Consider the following 24,569-nt stretch of genomic DNA (forward strand, 5'->3'; position numbering starts at 1 on the left):
TCATGAATAAGGGATATAGAAATGAAAAAGAGGACCACCTCATTGGCTTGGTCTTTGATCTGTGCTGATCAGGCAGGCTGGCTGGAACCAAGGTGGAAGCACAATAGACATTTGGGACCTCTACACAGACACCTGTCATAGTAGGGTGTTTATAGCTGAGTGACTTTCAACACGGAATGTGATGAAGAGCTCTGATTCTGCGTCTTAATGCCTTGCAATCTTGACCAAAGACAATCTGTGCCTTGGTTTCTAAGAGTAAAATGGAGATTCAGTAGACTTAGTGAGTTGATGTGAGAGTGAAATGTGATAAAGCATTTGGCATAGTGGATGCTCAATAAATGGTAGTTATTACAAAGCATGTCATAAAAGTACTGTGGGTTTGGTTCCAGACCATAATAAAGTGCTTATCACAATAAAGTGACACATGTTTTGGTTTCCCAGTGTGTGTGTGTTCACAACTATACTGTAGTCTATTAAGTGTGCAATAGCATTGTCTTAAAAACTGAAAAAATGAACACACCTTAATTAAAAATACTTTATTGCGAAGAAATGCTAACCATCACTTGAACCTTCAGTGAGTCACAATCTTTGTTGCTAGGTCTTTGTTTTCAATGATTTCAATGTTAATGAAAACATGTCTGTGAAGCACAAGCAAAGTGAAGCACAATAAAAGTGAAATATGCTTGTACAATATTAGCTTTCAAAATGCTTCAAGCCTTCATGTCTCAGGTTCATCACCACCACGAAAGAGGTGTAGCTATGTTGCAGAAATGTGGGTTGTTTGAAATGTTCTAACTTCCTCTAGCTAACTTGGGCCCATGGGAGTCTCCCAAGTGGCTATAACTAAATGCTGTTGGAAGACAAAGGTCTAGTGTGTGGCTTCTCCTTGGGCTACTATAGACTTTTGCTTTAGTTGATACCCTAAATTAACATAAGACCTTCAAATCTTATTCTTATTCTTAAAGTATACTGACAGTCTCCATCTAAATAGAACTTGGAAGCAAACTAAGCAGACAGCTAGGTCAGGAGCAGAGACACAGAAATGGAGATCACATGGAGGGTTAGCAACAGGGGAGTGGGAGGAGGAGAAGGGGGAGAAGGGAGAATAAGTAGCATAGACGGTGGGGAGAAGATAGACGGGGAGGGAAAGTGTGGGAAATGTAGAAGCTAAAGAACTTATGACACATGGACATGAACTAAAGTGGGGGAATGGGGGGAGGGGGTGTGCAGGGGGGAGGGGAATGAAGGGGGAAAATGGGACAACTGTAATGGCATAATCAATAAAATATATTAAAAAAAGAAACTGAAAAATAAAACACAAACAAAAAAGTAAATAGAACTTGGGAAACAAAATTGTGAAAAGGCTATGCAGTCACTCCCATATTTTTTCCATTGCACTCCCCAACCCTTAACAAGTGTGTGACACTACATGAGTGTTATCTGGTGGCAGACTTGGGGTTCTTAGAAATAGCAGTGGCTAGAAGAATGGTGCTTCATCCCTGATTTGTTGCAGGGTAGTGAGAACGCAAAGATTCTTCTGCTGGAGTGGCCCTTGGTACTCCCCTTACCCAGCACCTGCAATGCCTGACACATAGCAGGTACTTAATAAATATTTGCCAGCTGTTTGTAGGTAGTGGGAGTGATACAAAGGCTGCCTTTGGGAACCAAAGACAGATAGGAAAGAACATTTGCATCCTATTTATCTGTAGCTCTTGGTTCCAGTTCAGGGTACTTGGCCCACTCCACCCCACCCTCCTGTAGCCCCTCACTCTTACTTTCTGGGGGAGGGACTGGGCCTACTTCATCCCAGCACCCTGAACCCTTTGTGGGGCTGCTGCTTCTCCACGTGGAAGATGACAGTTGTGAGTGGGCATACACTCATTTTGGGAGGCACACTATATTCCCAACCATCTACTTTAGGGGCTCAGATAACTTTAAAATCTGGAGAACTTCCAGACGGTCACTTCCTGGGTACTCACTTTTAGAATCCCATCCTGCTATTAGCCTTCTACTTTTGACCTTCGCTTACTGCATTTAAAGTCATTACTCGGTGGGATGGGGGATCCCCGGGCAACTCGAGATCCCCTATCTCGGGTCGGAGTAAGGCAAGGTGGAATGTGAGTGTTGGAAGAGGGGCCGCAAGCTCTCAGGGCCAACCAGTCGCAGGGCCAGTCAACTGAGTCCACACCCTCGCTCCAGGATCTTCCATGAACTACAGCAGGGTTGGGCTGCGGTCCAGGAACGCCTACGAAAACCTCCTGCCACGGGGCGGATCTCCTCCGGATTCTCCTTTCGATTGGCTTTGGCACTGCGAATAGAGCCCGCCCCTATGCGCGGCCAAGTCTACCGACAAAGTCCACTTTTGCAGATTTGCTCCGTGCCCGCGCTGACCTGCTCCCGCTGACAGCGTCCGGCTGCGCAACAGAGCCGGGTCCCCGCGCGGCGGCACGCTTCCCGACGCGCTCCACGCACGCGCGAAGGCTCTCTCTCGCCCCCCTCCCGCGGCTTGGCGTGGTCTCGTGAGGCGTCTGCGGTGGCCCCGCCCCTTGAAGCAGAGTCAGCCTATCCCAGAGGTTGCGCTGGCGGGCGATGTCCGCGGGTGCCAGTTCGGTCTGATCCCTCAGTCCTCAGGCCGCCCCCAGTCCTAGCAGCTGCTGGACTACTTCCACCGCCCCTTCTCGAGCCGCCAGAAACAGTGGCGTCTGCTCCTGCGTGGGAGGAAACCGCCAGGAGCTAGGTCACGGAAGGCCACTCCTACAGGACTGGCCGTTCAGGACTCCCACCTACTTGACTGCCGGTCTCTTCCCCCTTGGTTTGGGGGAGTTCCCGAGCTTTCCACCTCTTCCGCACCCCCCTTTTTCTTTCTTTTTTTTGTAGGGAGTCCTCCACTTGCTCTAACCATCACTAGGTCCACCTCCCTTTAGCGGTCCTGGGTGTCTTTATCGGCTCCGGCTTGGAGAAGGGAGCGGGCGGCTTGGGCATTGTTCACAGCGGCTGCCCAGTGCAGAGCAGTTTTTCCTGGGGAACGACATGGGAGGTTGTCACCCTGAATGTGGGTCAGACACCTGGGTTCTCTTTTCCCAAAGATTCCAGTCTTGGGGGACGGGCTGTTTGGGTCCGTGCGGTCCCGGTTCCTCAAACGCGGAAGCGTTGTCCGGGTGACCCAACCGGCAGGAATTATCCCTGGTGACGTCACCAGTCAACTGGTGACGACAGTGGGGCATGGTTCTGGGATCGTGGGGACAGGGAGAGCTCTCTCTCTTCTCACCGACACTGCCTCCCCATCCTAGTTTACAGCGGGCTAGGATGGTGTGTGTTGTTGAAGTGATGGGGGAAGACACATGCTCCATTCTGTCACAGCAACATCGTAGATTTACCACTCTGACAACAGTGTGGGAGGGAATCCCCCAGCCTCCAGTTGCTCCTCTGCTGTTCCCTCTTTTTTTTATATTTTACCTCACATCCCATCTGCTTAACTTCTCTATAGATCATCAGCCCCCATATACATACCCCATTTATCTCTGGCTCGTACATCTGCTTGGGCTGCAATCAGCTTTTCAACCAGGTCCTCCACTGTCAGCCTGGCAGCCAGTATCAGCGCCTTGGTTCCATCCTCTGTCCTTGCATCCACCTTGGTCTCTCTGCTGTGGAGTAGAAGCTGGGGCGGGGAGTGGGGGTGGGGGGGTGGGGTGGCGGGGGAGCAGACAGGGCCAGTGATCCCTGGTATGTCCTGGGCTGCTAGCTCAGGGCTCTCACATTCTTAACCACCTCCCAATCTATATTCAGCTATCTGTTCTTGTTTCTCTTTCAGGTCCCCATCTCATATCACTTTCCTCTTTGCCAAGCCCTAGAGAATGCTTTTGTCTAGCTTTGATTCCAAATTGGCTCCCCGTTCTGTTCAGTGACTCCATTGTGCACTGACCTGGCAGACCTCCTGAGCATCAGCAACCACAGAAGTGTGAAGGGGGGTGTGCCCTGGTCTGTCTGGCTGGTTGGGGTCAGCTCCAGTCTCAAGGAGGCAGCGGGCAGCAGTTCGCTGGGAAAATCGGGCAGCCAGGTGCAGAGGGGTCTCCCCAGTCCCCACAGTATGAGCGTGGGGACAGACCCCTCCATCTAACGGAGGATCCCAGGACTCAGAGCTTTCCAGCCATGCCCCCTGGAAGGTCCTGGGCTCTACTCCCCCAGAGTAGACTGCTGACATCAGGGGTGTCACCCCATCTGTGGGTGGGAGACAAGGAATGGGAGACATCAATACAAACGATATAAAGGGGATGGAGAACATGGGGGCTCAGGGAGAATCATAGCCTGAGGTATCAGGAAGCCCAAATCTGGCTCTTGATTTTGTGTGGGTTTAGTCAAGTGACTTCTAGTCTTTGGGCTTCAGTTTCCTCATTTCTAAAAGGAATCAGCAGGTCTTAATTCTCTAGCATTCTAAGGCAGTGGTTCTCAAACTTGAGTCTGATTAGACTTACCTGGAGGGCTTTGTGCAAAGCATCCTCAATATCTGAATCAGGAGCTCTGGTGTGGAGCCTGAGAATGCTTATTTCTTTTCTTTCCCTTTCTCTTTTTCTTCCTTCCTTTCTTTTTCCCTCTCCCCCTTCCTTCTTTCTTTCCCTTTTTTAAAAAAGATTTTATTTATTGACCTGACTAGTGTGGCTGAGTTGGTTGAGCATCATCCTGCAAAATGAAAGGTCACTGATTTGATTCCTGGTCAGGGCACATTCCTGGGTTGTGGGCTGGTCCGCCATTGGATCATGTGTGGGAGGCAACTGATCGAAGTTTCTCTCCCTCTCTTTCTCCCTAAAATGTATTTTTAAAGAGAGGGGAAGGGAGAGAAGCATCATTGTGAGAGAGAAACATTGATCGGTTGCCTCTTGCCTCGATGGGGAATCGAACCTACAACCCAGGCAAGTGCCCTCACTGGGAACTGAACTGCCAACCTTTCACTTTGTGAGATGACACCCAACCAATTAAGCCACACTGATTGGGGCCTGAGAATTTCTGACAATTTCCCTGGCGATACTAATTCTTCTGTCCTGGAACCACACTTTGAAAATCACCATTCTAAGGCACTAACTCTAACATTTGCTTCTCCAGGTCTGATATCAAAAGATTTTCTGATTCTAAGGGTCAGAGGTATTTTTTTTTGGTCTGGGTTGGCTCATGTACCACATCTATGGGTTTCTACATCAGGTATGTCCATCTCAGATTTCTGGGGAGAAGTCAGCATGGCTGCCTGGGGGAGCTCCTGACAGTCACCACTCAGAGCTGGTACTTGGAGGGTGCGGCTGTTTCTTCAGCCTTGGAATCAGAAAAACAGTCAGTGAAGGAAGGTTGACTTGTCCTTTCAACCCTTCTATCTGTTTCAGTGCTTTCGCCAGACCTACCTCCTCTCCTTTCTCAAGGCCTGAGCACTTCACAACTCTGTCCTCATCAACTTCTGCCTCTGGTTTCAGTGCCCTGGAAGAGGGCGGGTGGGTAGAGGACCTTCAGGGTCCACAAAGTTTCCAGTAGCCTTGTTACGCCCTTTCCCTTCTTGTTTTCAACTTCTGTAATGGCATCTCTTATTGCCCATAGTCATAAATATTTCCAGAGGCAAGAGTTCCCCCCCGTGAGCTCCAGTTCTTTCTCATCTCACTTGAGGCTGATGCTGTCCTCGCCTGGGGGGGCCAGCGTTGGTGAGGAGCTGGCTGAGTCCGAGGCCTTTGAGTGAACTCAGGGGGCAGCCAGAGGGCCCCATGTTCTCGCCGCCACCACCGGATGAGCTGGAGGACGAGAAGAGCCCCGAGGGCCAGGAGAAACACCCCAGCCCCTAGTGAGCACAGTACAGGCCAGGGAAGCTGGTTGGCAGGGGGGACTGGTGGGAGAGACATAGTCAAAAAGAGGCCATTCTAGGTGAGTCAGGGTACTACTGTGAGACCTTTGGGCCTCAGTTTCCTCATCTGTAAAATAGGAACATCAGTAGCACCTTCTCAGTGGTGGTGTTTGGAGGATAAAAGGAGTTAGTACTGTGAAGCACTTAGAGCACAGCATGGTGTAGTGAGTGTGGTGTAAAAGTTCTTATTCTTTCGTGAGCTCTGAACAGATACAGGATTGCCTGCCTGGGTGCTCTCCATCTAGTAGAGAGGCTGGACCAGAGCCTGAGGTTTGTAGGAGATCTATGACAGAGGTTAGGATAGAGTCCTTAGGAAAACCAGGAATGGGCCATGAGGAGGCCCAGTTAGAGAGAGAGAGGTTCACATGGGTGAGTCCTCACAAAGAGTGCCTGAGACCCAGTGGTCCCGTTTCATTCGACCTTCATAGCTGGTTGCTGGCATGAAAGCTGCCCTGGGAGCAAAGTCAGGGGAAGGGATGAGGTCACCTACCAGTGCCTGCACGAGGGTGGGCAGCCAGCAGTGGTGCTGGCAGTAGGGGCTCCAGGGCCTCCACAGCAGCCATGGCAGCAAGGAAGCGGAGCAGAAGCCCAGGGTCCCAGGGACAGCGGGATGCAGGGTGGTCAGGGCCACAGTGGGACAAATCCACACCCATCACCACCACAAACCTGCAGGGAAGGCACCTCAGAGACCCTTGTGTTGGTCCCTCCCTGGCTCCCTTCCCTTTGCCTACTTACCCTGTCCTGAGGGAGTCTGTCTCCTTGCCCACAGGTTGTGCTTGAGCAGTTCCCGGCTCCTGATGAGAGGGGTCCAGGATTCCTCCTAGCTCTTGTTCCGCCTGGGCCCCAGGATAAGGGTACACCATGTCCCTGCCATCACTATCCTTCCTTAGCCAGAGCCCCACCCTCAGAGTCAGGGACAGTACTTGGGCCAGGGAAAGCAGCTGTTGGTCCAGGGCTGGGGGGCTGAGCACCACCAGCAGGGCCAGGGAGGGCCCCCACTTGGAATTCCCATCTTCTTCAGGGGGCCTGCAGTTGCCCCCATCCCAGCCACATTCTGGAGTGTTGAAGCCTTTCTCGCAGTGCCCATTGTGGGAGTGATCACGGCAGAACTGGTCATAGGCTGGACCGTGGGGTGAGTATGAGGGGGACTCGACTCCGAAAGCAACCCGATTCCCTCCATCCCAGAGAGGATTCTTGACATCCCACAGCCTGTACGGCACTGGTTGCTGAGTGGGGGCAGCTCCAGAGGAAGGGGCTTAGTCAGGACTGGGATGGTAGGTAGCCCAGACACCCTGATGTCTACTAACACTCTGGTTTCCTACCCTCCGAAGCCCTCCTGTCTCCCTGAAGGAGGAGAGTCTGAGGCCCTTTTCTGTCAGGGGTGCAGGCTGATACTCTACAGCAGTGGGGCTTAGGGGCTTGAAGCCAGAGCTCTCAGCAAAAGGAGCCCAGGCAGAGGTAGTGCTTGTTCTGGGTCTCACATTAAGTTGATGCTGCCCTGCCCCCCACCCCCACCCCTCCTCGGGGTTAGAGTCTAGGGCCTTCTACCCCTTCTAAGCAATCATTATAAGAGTGGAAACTGCCTGGAGCTTGAGGCTTTGGTCACACTGTAACTCAGAGGCATCTATGTCTCTCCCACCCTTGCTGTACCACCCAACCTAGGGTTTCAGGCTTACGTGCAGGCTGGAGGAGTCTCACAGTCATAGCCATCAAACAAACATTCTTCAGAGTCACACTGTGGGTGGCACTGCCCATCTCGGAAGAGAAGCCAGCAGCGGGAGTGTGAGGGGCAGCCCTTCCAGGGGTCCAGGACCCCCAGGGAGCTGTCCCCCCATCCCAGTTTCCTCCTGGGCTACTGCAGCCAGTATCACGGCTTACATGATACTGGCTGCCCCATCTCCACGGCTGCCTTCACATCCTTTTGCTCTGGGGCTCTGGCACTGGGGCCCTAGGGAGCTGGGAGGGCAGGAGCATCGAAAGCTTGGGCCCCCAGCTTGGAGGTCTCTGAGCAGCTGCCATTGTGGAGGCAAGGAGAAGCAGGGCCGCAGCCGGGAGCAGGCAGGACTAGGCAGTCAGGGCCCCTGTAGCCATTGAGGCAGGCACAGGCCACTGTGGTGGCAGTGGTGGAGGCCACAGGAGGGGCCTCTGTGGCTGCAGGTGGGGCCTTCAAAACCCTGCAGAGAGAAAAGATGTTGGGGAAGGACCTTGCATTATTCTTCCCACTTGCCCCAAGCAAGCTCTGGGGTTAAGATAACTAAGGGACCTGGAGTCTCATATCAGGAAGGGGCCTCAGAGAACTTCAAGTTAATCATTTTATAGATGCTGAAACCATGTCCCATGTTTTTGTCACATAGGGATGTTAGGTAGTGGTGAAAGTGGGTGAGCCACGGCTCTGTGCAACAACCTGGGTAGACTGTAGTGACCCAAGGCAAGTCCTGGCATACTAAGCAGTTAATAGAGTAATGTTAATTGAACTAATCTTAGCTTAATCTTTAGAAATGGAATTATGTACTTATTCTTCCTCTGGTAGGGAAACAGGACAGAGGACCTAAGTACATGTAAGTTTAATTTTGTAATTCTTGGGTTTGATTCATGGGTGTTATATTGTAAAAATAATTAAAAAACGTCATGCACAAACCAATGATGTTAGTGTATTATGAACCAAGGCTTAAAATTAACCCAATTGGCCCTGTCTGGTGTTTGATTCCCAGTCAGGGCACACGCCTGGGTTGTGGCCCAGGTCCCCAGTGGGGGGCGTGAGAGAGGCAACCACACATTGATGTTTCTCCCCCTCTCTTTCTCCTCCCCTCCCCTTCTCTCTAAAAATAAATAAATAAAATGTTAAAAACAATTAACCCAATCGTGTGCATCTGAGGCCCATAGTACCTGTGCACACACATGTATACACACAAACAGTTAAAATAACTAAGAACTTATCCAAGGTCACCCAGCTTGACCTGGGGGGCCTTCCCTTGGGCAATGCCCATGATTTCTGAAAATTCCATTTGAGCTACCACCTGATTCCCGCCCCCACCCCCTCCCACGTCTGCTTCTGAGAGGTGCTCACCTCTGTGAACACAGGATGGGTTTCTCCAATAATTTCCACCAGTGCTCCCAGGCTCCCTTCTAGGATCTGAGCTCAGACTTTCATACCTGGTGTCAGTGTTGGGGGCAGTGGGGAAGGCAGCTTTGCAGTCACTCACCTTGTGGCAGTGGCAGGTGAAATCTGGGGGTGGTCCTGCTGTGGCTTCACAAGACCATGGGAGCAGGGCTGGCTCTGGCAGGGGTCTGTCTTCACTCCACACCACTGGCCTGTGGTGGGGATGGGATTCAGTGTCCCACACTGCTTTAGTCACTGCCTCCTTTCTAGCTCATTCTTGAGAGATGGCCCAGCACTAGCTGCATAGGCAAAGGGATCCTGGGGTATATTATCTGGGCTAGGGTGTGGGGCTGGACAAGATGACTAGGCTGACTTGAAGGAGGGGATTGTGTGGGTTTTCATGGTCAGCTCAACTGTGCCACGGAGACACCTACATCCCACCTCAGCCCCATCCTAGGCCTCACCCGTTTATCCAGGCAGGCACTGGCAGTACAAGGCATTGGCTAGAGAGTGGCAGGCTGCAGTGCCTTTGGGGTGGCAGCGCTGGTCCAGACACTCATTCACAACCCCTTCACAGTGCAGCCCCACAAAGCCTGGAGGGCAGACACAGTGGAAGCCTCCAGGTTTCGGGGTGCAGGTCCCATGGTTGTGACAGGGCTGGAGTTGACAAGCGTTGGGTTCCTTTGAACAGTTCTGTCCACTGTAGCCTGGGCACACTGTGGGCAAAGAGTCAGATGGGGAACCAGGAAGAGAGCCCATCCCAGCACTACAGAGGGCCCAGCTCAAGACAGTCTGCCCAGATCTCACCTTCTGGCGCATGGCATCACTCAACTCACCCGCCGTCACAGCCACATTTAGCTTCACCCATATCAACCCCACAAGACACATAATTGTTCAATAACACGCAACTTAACCTTCCGCCACCCCAGTCCCAAACAATCTTTAGGACATACTGCCACTAAACATTGCTCCAATTTTGGTACAACTTCTCTCCCTGCCCTCACACCCACCAGGCTGTGTCAGGCTTTATTAATTGGTAGGCATGTACTGAATGCCTACTTTGTGCCATCCACCATTTTATGCAGTAGGAATACAATGAAAACCAGAACTCATCCCTGTTTCCATGAAGTTTCCAGGCAACCAGAAGAGACAGCTAGTACTCCTTGCATGATTTATATGCACAACCCCATAAAGCCCTCCTAAAAACCCTCTATCTGGATTATCTTATTTGATTCTCACTTCACAGAAATGGAAACTGAATCCTTGAAAGACTAAGTGTTGTGTACAAGTCACACAGCTAGTAGGTGGCAGAGGTGGGGTGCAGTGCAACTCTGTGACTCCATAACTGAAGCCCTTAACCATTTTCTAATTGTTTATATCATTTTGCCTGAGTGGAGTCATTGATCACATCTGTGCCATGTGTTGAGTTCCTGCAAGAGGAAGGTGAGCATGCAAGAAGGAATAGCAGGAAGGCTTCAGAAAGGTGGAGAAAAAGGCATTCACAAAGAAGCGGCCAGAGCCCTGGCTAGAAACATACAAGAACCAACTAAATCGATGTTTCTCTCTCTCCTTTCCTCTCTGTCTCTAAAAATCAATCAATAAAAAGAAACTAGTAAGTTGTTAAAAAAAAAAAAAACCCAAAGTGGCCAGAGGGCTGGAAGAAGCAGGTGAGGGGAGTGTTTTGGAAACTTCTGGAGGGAGTTTCATAAAAGAGGAAGTAAACAGATGTGTGGGAGTTCCTACTAGTCAGGACACTGGCTTTGAGTGTGTGTGAAAATGCTCACAAAAAAGTTGAGGTTAGGTTAAGTGCATGGGGCCTTCTACCCGGACTTGTGGTTCTGAATACAGAAATCAGGCAGCTCAGACTGGGATCTCAGCTTTGCCTCTCTTGCTCAGTGACTCAATCCAAGGAGAGGTCCGAACCCAGCCTGGAGGGAAGTTCAGGGCATCTTCCCGAGGAAGGCAACTCCTGGGCATCGTGCAGTGGAAGAGGGGTGGGGAGGGCCATCAGGAAGCCAGAGTGGGTTGTGCAGGGAAGCCAGCGGCAGTTTCGTGTTGCTGGAGCAGAGACTAGGAGAGTGGGATGAAGAGGCCTGAGGCCTGAGAGGCAGGCAGGGCTGGGTCTTGTAGGGTCCTGGACTTCCCTGTGAAAGATGTGGGCAGCCACTGAAGGGTTTTAAGCAGAGGAGTGACCAGTCAGCTCAACACTTCCAACAGAGCACGCTGGTAGCAGAGTAAAGGCTGAACCTCTAGGAGGACAAGTGTGGAGGCAGGGACAATGGGAGGCTGATGCAGGTGTCCAGGTGAAATGCAAGAAAGGCCTGGTCTAAGGCAGTGGACAAAGGATTGAAGGGATGAGGATATGAGTTGAGAAATATTTAGGAGGTAGAACGGCTTGGTGGTTGGCTGGGTGTCTGGGGTAAAGTAAAGGGAAATGGATATAGTACTGCCCCCTGCCCCCTGACTACTTTTTCCCATATCCAGCCCACCTTTGTCACCTTTACCCATTCACTCTCTTCTAGGTCTGCTTACCTGGCAGAGATACCCATTGGGCTGGGCCACGCAGGTGGCCCCATGTTGGCAGGGCCTGGACTGGCATGGGTTCACCCTGTCCTGGCACATACTGCCTTGGAACCCAGCAGGACAGGGACAGAAATAGGAGGGGCCACTGTTAATGCAGAGGCCTCCATTCTGGCACAGGAAAGAGACTTCAGTGCCAGGGGAGCGACACAAACAGGGACCAATAAAGCGAAGTGGAGTGGAAGGATGCTCAGGCCCCAGACACTGAGCAGACAGGCCTGTGGGGACTACTAGCATTCCTCGGGGAGGTGGAGACCTGAGGAGTCAGTGCCTCCTGGCATAGAAGAGGTTAAACATCAAGTTCCCCCTCCTGTCTATTCTGCCAAGGTGGAGGTCTCTTTTCTCAGGCATATCAGAGAATGAGTTCTGTATCACCATTGTTCTCATTGTTATTCCCATCATCCACCCCTAACCCCACAAATCTCCTTCCTGACATTTTCTCACATCAAACTATTTGAACAAAGGGCTATTCTTTCACAAGGAGTTGGTTCTTGACATCACATGAGTCGGGCACACCAAAATGTGTTGCGTGTAGTTGGGTTAACTGTCCACTCTAGCTGAGATGATGATAAGGACAGAGTCGAGTTGCTCCACGCTGAGTTAGGTCCCTGGTGATTGTGGAAAACTGCAGTCTTGTTGACCGGGGTGGCTTGTGTTTCCTGGGTTGCACTGAAGGTGGTGCTAGGAGCTGAGCTGTGTGAGGATGCCCTGGGTGTTGAGCTGTAGAATCAGTCACTATGGTTGGTCTGTGTTGTTTCGAACCTCAGTTGGTTGTTTTGGCTGAATGTGTGGATTCCCTTAGCAGTGGGATAGAGGAGGGCACGCTTTCCCCCTTCATCTATTCCCCAGTCAGTTCTTGGGTTGGTACCTTGGCTCAGGGCAGCCTTCTGACAGGAGGACAGAGGACTTCTCAGAGAGGCCCAGTCCATCCCTGGAGGCATGGGCACTGGAAGGAGGGCCCAGTCTGGAGGCAGTGGGAGTTGTGTGGACAGGGCTTCTGGGCACAGAATAGGGTCTATCAGGGTCTGAGGGTTTGGAGAGAGCATGAGGCAGGACAGAGCATCCGGTTCCCAGGCCCAGAGATGGTCCTCTGCAGAGTGCAGCCCCTCGAAATTTCTTACCTCTGAACCACGCCCCTCCCTGGTTTCCTTTGACATCCACAGCCCAGCACGGTGCTGGGCTCAGACACCCTTTCAGTCCTTCTCTTCCACACAGACCTCAATGCCTAGACTTCCAAACCTCTCTTCATGTGGGTGCCTTGCCCAAACTTCCCTGCTGCCTACCTTTTAGTACCTGAGACCCTCTTGCTAGAACTCCCCAGCCCCTCCCCTCAGCACACCTGGCTCAGTGCCCCTCACCTGACAGCTGCTTCCTGTGTAGCCAGTGGGGCAGAGGCAGTGGGGACCGTGGGGCCCACCTTGGCAGGTAGCCCAGTTTTTGCAGGGGCTGGACAAGAGAGATGGGACACAGCAGGGACACAGAGCAGGAAATAAAGGGGAGGGAGTGTGATGTGGTGGAAAAGCAACCACGGGGTAGATGGGAAACTGAAGGGAAGCCAAGTAAAGGACATGGGATGTGGGGTGGGAGGCAGCTGGGGCCCCACAGGAGATGGAGAAGAAGGGGAGAAAGGCTGAGGGACTTCCTTCCCTTTTTTCCTTCAAGGGTATTTTCATCCCGTTCACCTGTCTGCCCAGCTGGGATGGATCCTTTCCTCACAGTGTGGGCTCTGGAAGCCAGTGGCACAGAAACAGAAGGAGGTGCCCAGCCTTCTCACACAGGTACCACCATTAAGGCATGGCGCTGGAGAGAGGAGGCTGTGAGGGCTTGCATTTCTTGCCTATAATGTGGCCTTAATCTCAGTCATACCACATACAGGACATTAGCCCCCACCCCCAGACCCCCATCAAACACAAGCTCAGCGTTCGGTTTCTTTTTGTTTAAATACAGCACAAACACATCCTGCCCGTATTGAGGCCCAACCCAGGACATGGTGGGTGCTCACTAGAGGCACAGTGGTCGGTGTTGGTCTGCCAGTGGGGCCCAGTGAGGTTTGGAGGGCAGGTGCAGGAGTAGCCCCCGGGGCTGGGGCTGCAGGAGCCACCCCTGAGACAGGGTCCCGAGTGACAAGCTGTCACCTCTTCAGTGCAGGTGGGCCCTGAGGGAAGCAGGTGAGGACTGAGAAAGGGAACCCCCCTTTTCTCCTCTCCTCTCATTCCTCTTCCCTCTCCCTTCTGTTCATCCCCACCCCTACTGTCTTCCGCCCAACAGCTTTTCTTTTCTTACCACCTCCACACATCACCTGTGTCCCCTGCAGCTTGTGCCATTTTTCTTGGTGGTGACAGACTGAGAGCTCTTTGTCGCTTGTCTCCACTGGCCTTACCATTTATTTAGAGGGTGGCCAGCCCAAGGTGTAAATAGTTTAGGGAATACCTCACCTGTGTAGCCTGTGGGGCATGTGCAGTTGTAGCCAGAGGGCTGGGGGTGGCAGGTTCCCCCATGGGTGCAGGGCATGGAGATGCACCGCCCCCAGCTCTGCCTCACACTCTGGTCCTGTCCAACCCACGTCACACACACATGAGGATCTGGCTGTTGAGGGATAGGGGAGAATTTTCTCTTCTTCCTTTCCCATTGGCCAGACCCCTATGACCTCTTCATTTTTTTGTCCCTGAGACTCTGGCACTTCAGTGTTTTTACTCTTAGTGTTGCCCCCACTTTGCCTCCCCTGTGCTCACTCTTTCCAGCTAGATAGATATATTCCTTCTGTGGTGTTTGCCATTTTGTTTTTCCTCATTAGAATGAAAGCTCCTTGAGAACACTTTGTCTTCTTCGTTCTATGTTGCTCTCCCAGACCCTAGAACAGTATCCACGCATAGCGGACGCTCAATAAATGCTTGTCTAACGAATGATGAATTGACCCTGGGATTTAATGCTCCTCTTTCTGCTCCGACCCCCTAGTCCTTTGTTTCCCCCATTATTTATGAACTATCCCCTCACTGGATAACACTCACCAATCCAGCCCTCCCATTGGCTGTGACCTCAGTCAGAACTTTGCCATCTCCTTGCTGTTCCTTATTGGTCATTTCCCAGAGACTTGTCCTTTGTTGGCTGTCTTCTCCTGCCCTAGTTGAAGATCCAGAGGTCAATGCAAATGCAAAAGGTCTGAAAGATGTTACCTCTGGCAATGCCCATGCTGGCAGGTGCAGTTGTCCTCAGCAGGGGCACAGCCAGGGCTCCCAGTGGGGCAGAGGCAGTGGGCCTTGTCCTCCTGATGCTGGCATTTTTGCTTGGGCTGGCAGAGGTTGGGGGCACACAGAAGAACCTCACAGAGCTGACCTGGTGGGGAGGTAGGTCAGAGAGAAAGCAGGGTCTCTCCATGTCCTTGATGGGGTTAAAGGCCACTTCTTACACACAACATGCTCACTGCTCATGAACTTGTCCTTCGGTTTTTCCCTATTGCCTCAGGATACTGTCTAACTTCCTCAGAATGGCACACAGGGTCCTGCAGGACAGGTCCTTCCTGCAACTTCTGTGTTTCTCGCCTCAGCCCCTATTGCATCATAAGCTCTGAGTGTCCTATAGCTCCTAAAGTGGGGTGTACTTTTCCTCCCTCTGCACCTTTGCATGTGTGGTATCTGCAGCTAGAACATGTTATCTGGCCTTCTTTCTTGACAAACTCACTCATTCTTTAAGACTCAGCTCATGAAACCTTCTAATCTCTAGTCTGGGTTAGTGGGTCCTTTGTGCTCCTAGCATCCTGTGCATTCCACTCTTAGAGCACCTCTCTGGGCCATGATGAACAAGAGACTTGCTGGTCTTTCTGCTCAAGATTTAAAGTCACCTGAGGCAACTCTCTTACTCAACGCTGTGTCTGTGCCTGGCATAGTCAGCACTTAATGAATGCTCGCTAACCATCATGGTGGGCCTACAATAACTCCACCCTCAGCCCATGGTTGTATAGTCATGCAAGTATTGCACTGAATAAGGGGTTTTGTTGTCATTTGAGTCTCACATCCCAACCTTCAAACACCCACAAATGACCACCGCCCCACCCCAAAAGGACTCAATTATTCCCCAGTCTTTGCCATCGCCGCCTCCCCTGCTGACCTGTTAAGCCAGAGGGGCAGAGGCAAAAGAAGGCTCCTGGGAGATGAAGACAGCTGGCGCCCGTGGGGCATGGCCCCTCTAACGCTCGTCTGTCCCCACCTGGCAGTGTGGGCCTTCGAAGCCTATGGCAGAGCAGCAGGCTCAGGGTCTGGGAAGTCTGCCTCTGGCCCCCACTCTCCTTCCAGTGTCTGAACCCCAGTTTACCTGGAAGACATTCCCAATGGAAGGACCCAGGCCAGTCCTGGCACTGCCCACCGTTGGCACAGGGAGAGCTGCCACACTTGTTGACATCCTCCTCACATCGGGAACCGGTGAATCCTGCTGGCGTGGGCGTGGGAGGGACAGATGGTGAAGGGCATTTCCATTTTTCTCTACATTCACTACAGAGTTTCTTACAGATGTTTGACTGAGCTTTACAGACATGACTTCATGGATTCGAGGAAGAAACTAAGAGTTTACACTGGTGCTTAGCCTTTCTCTGCATACACAGGGGTGACATTGCCACAGGTCAAAGGGCTCTGCGTAGGGCTTTGCCACGGTGTGTCATTAGACAATGAAAACACCAATTTGAGGGCTTTTTAAATAGTGATTTGAGTTCCAGGATGTAACATAGCATAGTTTGGTGACTTTATTCTTCATATAAATAAGTCATCACTGGATATATTTACTAATCCTGAAAATATATTTTGTCAAAACCGTAAATACCAGACCTGGCCCTTCCCCTGGCCAGGAAAAGTGAACCTGGAGGGCTTCCCAGAGAAGCCTGGGGCAGGTGGGGATGATGGGAGGGTGATGTAAGAAGGTGGGGCTCAGCCAGCCTCCAGCTGGGTGACTTTGGGAAGCTACTGGGCCCTTAATAAATGGAGCCCCTCTGGGCTCCAGTTTCCTCCCCTGAAGAAGACAAATTATGAAATTGACCTCAGGGTACAATTAAAAGGAGTAAACAAAATAATGCCTGAAAGGTAGAGCCAAGTGTGTAGCCCAGAGTAAATATTCTATAAACACCAGAGATTAGCATAGCAGAGAACAGGTGTCCGATGCAGTGGAGGCGGGCCTGGCAGCTCTCCCCATGTCCTTGATGGGTAGTGCCCAGGTCAGCCTGGGACCCTGATGTGTGGAGGTGCATATAGTGGACTCTGAGACAGATCTGGAAAGGAGGGTTTTGGGGGGATTTGACAACACAGAGATGAAAGTGGGCAGGTAAGCAAGAGAAGGAGGATTTGGGGGATGTAGCAGAGGAGGGTTTGGAGAGCAAAACAGCTGGAGAAATGGGGAGCCCTTGGTAGTCTCAGAAGAGCTTCAGGAGGCCTCAGGCCTGGGCTGTGGAGGCTCAGAGGCCTGCAGCACAGGCTGCAGTGGAGTCTGCACTCACCGGGCAGGCACATGCACTGGAAGCCGTTGAGCTGGTCACGGCAGTCTGCCTGGTTCAAGCAAGGAGCCAAGGCACACTCGTCTGTCTCCATCTCACAGAGCCACCCTTCTAAGCCTGAGGACAGGGAGTGGTGGTGAGGGCTGAGGCTCAGCCAGGCTTCTGCCCAGGAGGCCAGGGTTCTGGAACCAGCCTACCCCCACTGCCACGCATCCCATCAGGCAGCCCTCCCGGGGAGCCGTGTGCACGTAGGCTGCAGAGATGAACTCGAGGCCCTGTTGCTCTGCCGTGTGGCTCTGCTCTCTCCAGTGAGAAAGCTCAAAGAGCAGGGCGCCTGTGGGCACCTGTGGAAGGGGCTGCGAGGACGCACCATTCCTCTGTGCACAGAAGGCAGGCTGATCAGCCTGGAGGTCTCCAAGGGACACATGAGACAAGCAGGCATCTGCTTGGAGGTGACCTGCTCTTGTTCTATTTGGGCAGGCCTCTGTGCCAGGGAGACCAGGCTCCTCAACAGGGGCGTTTGAAGGCCACTGGGGAGGCTGTGTCACTCCCAGATTTGTGCTGTTTCTTCAGGCTTGTCCTGGTGGTCACCATCTCATCCTGACCTGAAGCTGGATTGACCTCTGGATCACAGCCACCCTCCCTCTTCTTGCCTGGGAAGCCTGCCTCTGAAGCTCCTTGATATCCACAGCCTTGTCCCTTGGATTATCGAACAGCTTTAGAAAGGCAGTGCTGTGGACTAGCTGACACCATTGAAGCCCTAGGTTTGAGTCTAGGCTCTGCCACTTACAAGCCGGGTGACCCTGGACAGGTCACTTAAGCTGTCTGTGCTTCAGTTTCTTTATTTATAAAGCTCATATAGTAACAACGTTGACCTCATAGGCTTATTGTAAAAATTGGATAAGGCATGTAAGCTGCCCAGGTGGTACCTAGCACAAAGTAAGTTATTCTATTATTGCTCTGGTTTCATCCCACTTCCTGGTACTGTTGGCTCTGACATTATCTCCTTGGGGAGACTTTCCTCTTTACAGCTAGTGTGGAGGTGGGTGCAGCCTTGCAGCATCCTTTTCCCGTCACACCAAATTCAAGCAATTGGGGTTCGAGGGCTTTACTGTCAAGAAACTCTCAGAGGAGAATTTCTGTATTAGGAAGAACGTTCTGGGTTGTCATGAAGTCTATTAATTGCTGTCCTGCTCTCCCTCGTAGGGCCTCTGTGTACAGTGGACTAGGCTGTATACTCTCCAAGGACCATGGAGTGATTGTCCCACTCACACCCAGAGGTGAGCAGTATACAACCTTGCTGCCATCTGTGGTCCTTCTCCAGGAGCCAGGAGCCTCCTCATCTGGGGTGAGGAGAAGAAGGGAAGCATTCTTAGGTAACTGACCTCAGCTGGCCTGAGGCTGCCTGTACTCTGGAGGGCCAATGGCCTGTGGGTTCAGGACTAGTCCTGTCTCTTCTACTCAGGGCCCCCACCCAGCTGGTACCTGGTGGGCAGAGGCAGTGGAAGGTGGCAAGCAAGTCCAGGCAGGTGCTGCCTGGGTGGCAGGGCTGGGACAGGCACTCATTGTGATTGGCCTTGCAGCGGAAGCCCATGTAACCAGGGGAACAGAGGCAGTTGAAGGAGCCAGGGGTGTTGAGGCAGGAGCCGCTGTGTTCACAGGGTCCAGAGCCTTGTGGGGCTGGGAGGAGAGAAGATCTGGGTGCACAGGGGCCAGTGGGGGATGGCCACAAGGCCAGCCTGCCTATGGGGCATAGGGGCCTGTTTGCGGCAGATGAGACCATGTCAGGGAAGGGCTGTGTCTTTAAGATAGAGAAGGACTAAATGGGGCCTGAAGCGCTGAGCGTCGGTGCGAAGACCATGTAGTGGGGAGATGTCAAATCTGGACAAATTCAGGAAAAAGAGTTGTTTATATTTTTTAATTTGGAAAACAATGTCTCCTGTGCAGAGGCTGTCTGGCGACTCAGAGAAGACCGGATATGGGGGTTCCTCACCCATCTGGCACTCATCCAGGACCTGGTGGCAGGTGGGCCCTGTGTAGCCAGGCTGACATAGGCAGAGTGTGGCACCTGTCAGGGGGTTGGTGCTGCACTGAGCTTCCTCGTGGCATGGCTGGCTCAGGCACATGTCCTCCATGTGACACAGGAGGCCTCCAGGATGGGGGTGGGGTGAGGCTCTCAGAGGCCATTGGAAGCTCCCAGCTACTCCTCTGCTTCTCTCACAGACTGTCTACTCCCTCCACCTCCTAGGACTCTGTGCCCCTCACCTGTGCGGCCAGGTGGGCAGAGGCAGGAGAAGGAGCCCACGTGGTCATTGCAGGTGGATCCTGGGGCACAGGTGGCAGCAGCACAGCCATCCAGGTTCTCCTTGCAGCCTGTGCCACCCCAGCCACTAACACAAACGCAATGGAAGCCACCAGCTGAGTTCTGGCAGGTACCCCCCGTTTCTGCAGCGAGGGGGATGCTGGGGCTCACATTCATCCACTTCTTCAGAGCAGTCCCAGCCTGCAGGAGGACAGAGGCACGAGCCGGAGCTGGGAGCCCTGTGGGAGGGCAGGTCAGGGGCTGACCGTCTGAGCCATTGGTGCCATGAACTTGGCTTAAAGGACTCACCAGTCCAGGCCTCTGAGCAGAGGCAGGTGTAGGTGCCCATCCCATCCTGGCAAGTGCCCTCATTCTGACACTGACGCCTGACACAGCCATCTGGATTCACCTCACAGCCCGGCCTGTGAGGCCTGACAGGTCATGGGATCAGCTGAGGGTGGGAGACAACACGCCTGCCCAGGGACGGGGCTTCAGGAGGCCCCTGGTGAGGACACATCTGGGGGGGCAGAGGCAGAGGTGGAAGGTGGAGTCTCTCCCTGGAACCAGCTGGCAAGTGCCCCTGTCGGGACAGCCTGTTGGGGGACAGGGTCCTGGCCACAGCTCACAGTATAGATCTTCCTGCCCAGTGGGGCAGAGACAGGGGAAGGACCCCAGGGTGTTCTGGCAGGTGGTGCCCTTGGGGCAGGGTCCTGGGTCCTAAAAACACCTGTTGACATCGTGTTCCCAGGCATGGCCCTCGAAGCCAGGTAGGCAGTGGCACTGGATCTGGGGGTAGGTGGTCAGACACACCCCTCCATCCATGCAGGGGCTGGCTGAGCAGGAGTCCCGAAGCTGGCACTGCTCACTTAAGGACAGAGGGACAGAGGGGCCAGTCAGCACTGCACACATCCCACCGCCCGAGAGCAGCCAGCTCTCACTGCATTCTCGAATTTTCCTTCCCATTCCCCCTGTCCCCTATATGCCCTGTCCTAACACCTTTGCCTCAGTTTTGCCTTTTTCTTGGGAGGGTTAAATTTGGAGTGACTATCATTTCTAAGCTAAAAATAGGACATGTAGTTGTTGGTGAGGTGTTGCCAATCGGCCCTGCCTAGGAAGATCTGGGACACAGGGTCCCTTCGGGGTGACCTTGGTGGGGAGGAGTGTGGAAAGTAGCAGGCGGCTGCAGGCAGGAGGCTTGGAACCTTGCTGCTCTGCAACTGGCTGTCTGCCTCTGGGCGGTAGTCTGGTCTCTCTGGCCGGATTTCTTAATCTCTTGGTGGGTGTATTGATCCGTCAGTGATAAGAGACTCCCCTCACAGCTGTGTGCACCAGTGGAGTGGGCAGCAGTCGTGGCGGCCACCTCTCAGGGCGCGCTGGCCAAGCATCTTCTGAGCACCCCTGGTCCCCCTTGGAACAGCCATTTGCAGTGTGCATGTCTGGGCACAACTGAGGACAAGTGAGCTCAAATATCTCTTGCAGGGTCACATGTCAGCTCGGTGGCAGAGCTGACATTGGATCTGGGGGAGGGGCCGCTCCAGAGCCCAGACTCCCACACACAGGCCTGGCAAGTTGCCAGTGACCGTCCTCGTCACACGTGCTAGTCTCTCACCCCCAGTCTCAGGCCCAGTTTCCTCAGCATTACCCAGGCAGCTCAAACATCTTCATGCCATAGGCCCACCCAAGACCCACTAAATCACTCTCTGGGATGGGGCCCTGGTATTTTTAAGACATTCCAGGTGATTGCTGTGCCTCAGCAAGTTTGAGAAGCCTTGCCTCTAGCCCGCCCTGCACAGAGCCACCACATTTTGGGAACTTTCTTATCTATGTGGCCTTTTGCTGCCCCGTCCAGCCCCTCCACCCCGATGTGGGCTGTGGGCCTTTCCTCTCTCCAGGGCTCCTCAGCTCTGTCTATGCCCCTGACCATCTCCTCAGAATAGCATGCCCTTCCCATCACACATCACACGTCCTGCTTTCTTGCCTGATACCTCTTCTTGGGTCAGATCATTTCCACCCCACCTCACTGCCCATCACACCTGCCCCACAGAGGTCTTTTCACGTGATCTGATGGGCACCCACTGGGAGTTGGAGGCTGTGGAGGTACTCAGAATGCAGAGGTTCCCCACTGCGCCGTATTAACCCTCTAGCTGCTGGGTAGGGGGGAGCTTGAGAGGGCTGGGAAAGGGGTCACTGTGGTACCCTAAGGTGGCTATGGCAGTAGCTGTTTACCAACTGGTTCGGAAATATTTCATCATTTTAATAATCAGTACAACTATACTGGTGAATGTCAATCTTGGGTAAATGTGTCACCAAGAATCATCTTGTTGATTCTCACAGTCTCTGTCCTCACGGGGCTCAGTCATCTTTTCTACCCCACAGCCCAGCTTGCTGCTCCTGCCATCCCCCTCTTCCCCACCCCCATCAGTGCTCACCTATCCATCCAGGCAAGCAGGAGCACTGTGGGAGTCCCGACGCCTGGATGTGGCAGTGGCCCATTTTGGAGCAGAAGGAAGAACAGGGCTCCTTGAGCTGGGCCTGGCGCCTCTCACCAGTGAATCCAGAGGGGCAGATGCAGAGGAAGCTGGTGGTTACAGGAGAGGGGGTACCGGGGGAGCCTGGGCGGGCCAGAAGCAGGGCTCAGCAGCTGCCCCCATTCTGGCAGAGCTGGGCATCCTGGCAGGGGTCAGGAAACTGGCATGTCTCACCCAGGAAGCCAGGAGCACACCTGGGCAGGGGGGAGAGGAACACTCACACCACCGGACCCTGTTGCCTTCTCTCCCACCTCCCTCCCTCTTTTGCCTTCATTCGTTTCCTTTCATCTCCTTCACCCTCTCCTTCCCTTCTCCTCTCCTGCTCTCTTCCACTTTCCACCCTCCCAGACACATTCACTGGCAGATGTTTCCGCCCTGAGATAGGCTCAGGCAGGTTTCTGAGAAACTCCTGCAGGGTAGCCCTAGGGATGGAGACAGGTATGAGCTGGGAGTGGGACCCGGGAGTGTAGTGCTCCACCTGTTCTCCAGGTGCTCCAGGGGAACTGCCTGCAGCAGCCCTGCATGCACATGTGTGTGTGTGTGCACTCTTAACCACCATCAGCCTCCACACCCCTGTTCCTAGTCCCCACGTAGTGCCCGTCCTAGCCTCCTAGGCCTCAGACCTCTTACTAGTCCTCACCCTTCTTTCCTTTTTCTTCTCTGGTTTCCCAATTCCAGTCTCAGGCTCTATCCTCAGAAGCAAGTCAACAGGAATCAGGAAGTGGAGTTGAGGGGACTCCTGGGAGGTCAATGTAATGGCTGAGACAGAGAAAGGATTTCCTCTGGGAAGGGCACAGCATTGAGTCATGGAGGAATGGGGTGGGGGTTGGGAGCAGCCGGACGGGGAATGGGACTTGACAGGCCCTTGACCTTTCTGTGTCTCCATCTCCTACTCCCCTCGCATCTTTTTTCCTACCAGGTGGTCAGTCTGTTCCTTTTACCCTCCAAAATGAGCCCGCTGGCCCCCAGCTGCAGGGCTGACTGGGTTCTCCCTGAGGGTGGGCACCCTGTCGTCCACTCCCACAGTGGCCCCCTGGCATCAGGCCCACAGCCTCTGTGCAGATCCAGCAGCAGAGGCTGTCCTGATCAACAGGGTGAGACTCTCTGCCATCCAGTGTCACCTCTGAGTGATGCGTTCTCTGCCCCCAGTGCACCAGTCACCTCCTAAGGAAGATGGGCTCCCCCACTTCTTCCACCCTGTGCCTCACCTCTGGTCTTCACCACAGAGCAGCACAGCAGCAGCAGAAGCAGTGAAGGGGGCTGCATTCCAGAGCCTGGCCCCACAGAGCCCTCACTAAGTCAGGAGCCACCTCCTCTGCTCCCGCAGGCCCTCTTCTTCCTTGGCCTGCCTGCAAGTCTCACAACTGAACTGTTTCCTGAGTCACACGATGTCCTCCTGGACACCCTACAGTTGGAGGAGCGGGGAGGAAGTTTGAGGGGGGTGAGGGAGGGGCCTTCCATCCCTGACAGCTCCCAGGAATAGGACAGAGAGGCTGGGGTGCAGGTGATGGGAGGGGAGTGCTGGTCTGAGGGGCCCCTGGACACAGTCTCAGCCCTTCTGTTGATGTGCTCTTTCCTTTCTAGAGATGGGAGTTGCGAGGTGGCTGCCTCTGCTTTGGGAGGATCGGGACCTGGAAACAGATGAGTGGGGTGATGGGAGCTCTGCTAGTCCTCTTCCCAGGGGAGGATGCTTGTTTTTGGAGGTCACTACAGAGGCTTCTCAGAGATTCTGCAACTTTGTATAACTTACAACTACCCTTGGAAGAGGAAACCCAGGGGAGTTGTGGGCTTTACCTTGGCACTTGCTGGGGCTTCTCTCCTTTTGGGGAAAGGGCAAGATGCCAGCTGGTTTGGGGGGAAATCCTTCCTTTGGAGGGGAACATATAACACCATCATCAATAGTAAATGACATCTTCTACACTCAGTTTTGCAGTCTGTATTATTTAATGCAAACACTGCATTTGGGTTGTCTTCCGTCCCCCATGCCTCCCTCCTGCTGAAGAGGTCCCTGTGATGCAGGAATGCCAGTCATGGACTTTAAAATCAGAGTAAATAAAATCACAAAAGAGAATTCATTGCCCTGACTTACCTTACTGAGTAAACCCCGCACTCTGGCGTCACCACACCTGGACTTCCTCTGCTAGCACAGGGCTGAGAGTCAGGGTGGCTGCAGGTGTGGCAGCAGCTGTGACGAGGAGCCCTCCCGCAGCCTGGTGTGCCCTTAGCAGATTTCCTCTGCAAGGAATATACTTTGCCAGATAGTAAAAATGTTTTTTAAAAATCATCACCTGAGGATATGTTTATTGATTTGAGAGAGAGAGAGAGAGAGAGAGAGAGAGAGAGAGAGATCAACATGAAAGAGAAACATCAATTGGTTGCCTGTAGTACACCCCAACTGGGGGATTGAACCTGCAACCTAGGTATGTGCCCTGACCAGAGTCTGAACCCTCAGACTTTTGGTGTATAAGATGATGTTCCACCCAATGAGTCACTTGGCCAGGGTGCCAGCACCATTAAATTTTTTAAAAACTTTTATTTATTTATTTACTTTAGGAGAGAGGGGAAGGGAAAGAGAGAGGGAGAAAAGTATCAGTGTGTGGTTGCCTCTTGCATGTCCCCTACTGGGTACCTGGCCTACAATCCAGGCATGTGCCCTGATTGGGAATCAAACTGGTAACCCTTTGGTTCACAGCCCACGCTCAATCCACTGA

General features: G+C 53.0%; 1 protein-coding gene across 1 annotated transcript; it reads right to left on the bottom strand.

Moving 5' to 3' along the window:
- Window positions 1-1,281: 1,281 nt before the first annotated feature.
- Window positions 1,282-23,194, bottom strand: NOTCH4 (notch receptor 4). Its single transcript, XM_037052853.1, is given in 44 exon segments — window positions 1,282-2,078; window positions 2,080-2,248; window positions 2,251-2,482; window positions 2,484-2,705; window positions 2,915-3,018; window positions 3,511-3,658; window positions 3,923-4,218; window positions 5,170-5,294; window positions 5,353-5,460; window positions 5,639-5,663; window positions 5,666-5,857; window positions 6,366-6,541; window positions 6,611-7,000; window positions 7,552-7,708; window positions 7,711-7,744; window positions 7,747-7,871; window positions 7,874-7,980; window positions 7,982-8,049; window positions 9,079-9,131; window positions 9,134-9,187; window positions 9,440-9,691; window positions 10,384-10,405; window positions 11,508-11,693; window positions 12,425-12,468; window positions 12,471-12,570; window positions 12,914-13,001; window positions 13,238-13,355; window positions 13,558-13,710; window positions 13,991-14,075; window positions 14,077-14,137; window positions 14,729-14,888; window positions 15,660-15,743; window positions 15,746-15,781; window positions 15,864-15,977; window positions 17,032-17,145; window positions 18,514-18,708; window positions 19,022-19,177; window positions 19,294-19,468; window positions 19,470-19,531; window positions 19,640-19,752; window positions 19,821-20,196; window positions 21,760-22,052; window positions 22,217-22,280; window positions 23,067-23,194. Coding segments are annotated over 44 exon segments (5,964 nt in total). The 5' UTR covers window positions 23,125-23,194; the 3' UTR covers window positions 1,282-2,008.
- Between the last annotated feature and the right edge of the window lie 1,375 nt (window positions 23,195-24,569).

The sequence above is a fragment of the Sturnira hondurensis genome, unplaced genomic scaffold, assembly GCF_014824575.4.
Source record: "Sturnira hondurensis isolate 20B ecotype Veracruz unplaced genomic scaffold, ASM1482457v3 Scaffold0007578, whole genome shotgun sequence".
NCBI lineage: Eukaryota > Metazoa > Chordata > Mammalia > Chiroptera > Phyllostomidae > Sturnira > Sturnira hondurensis.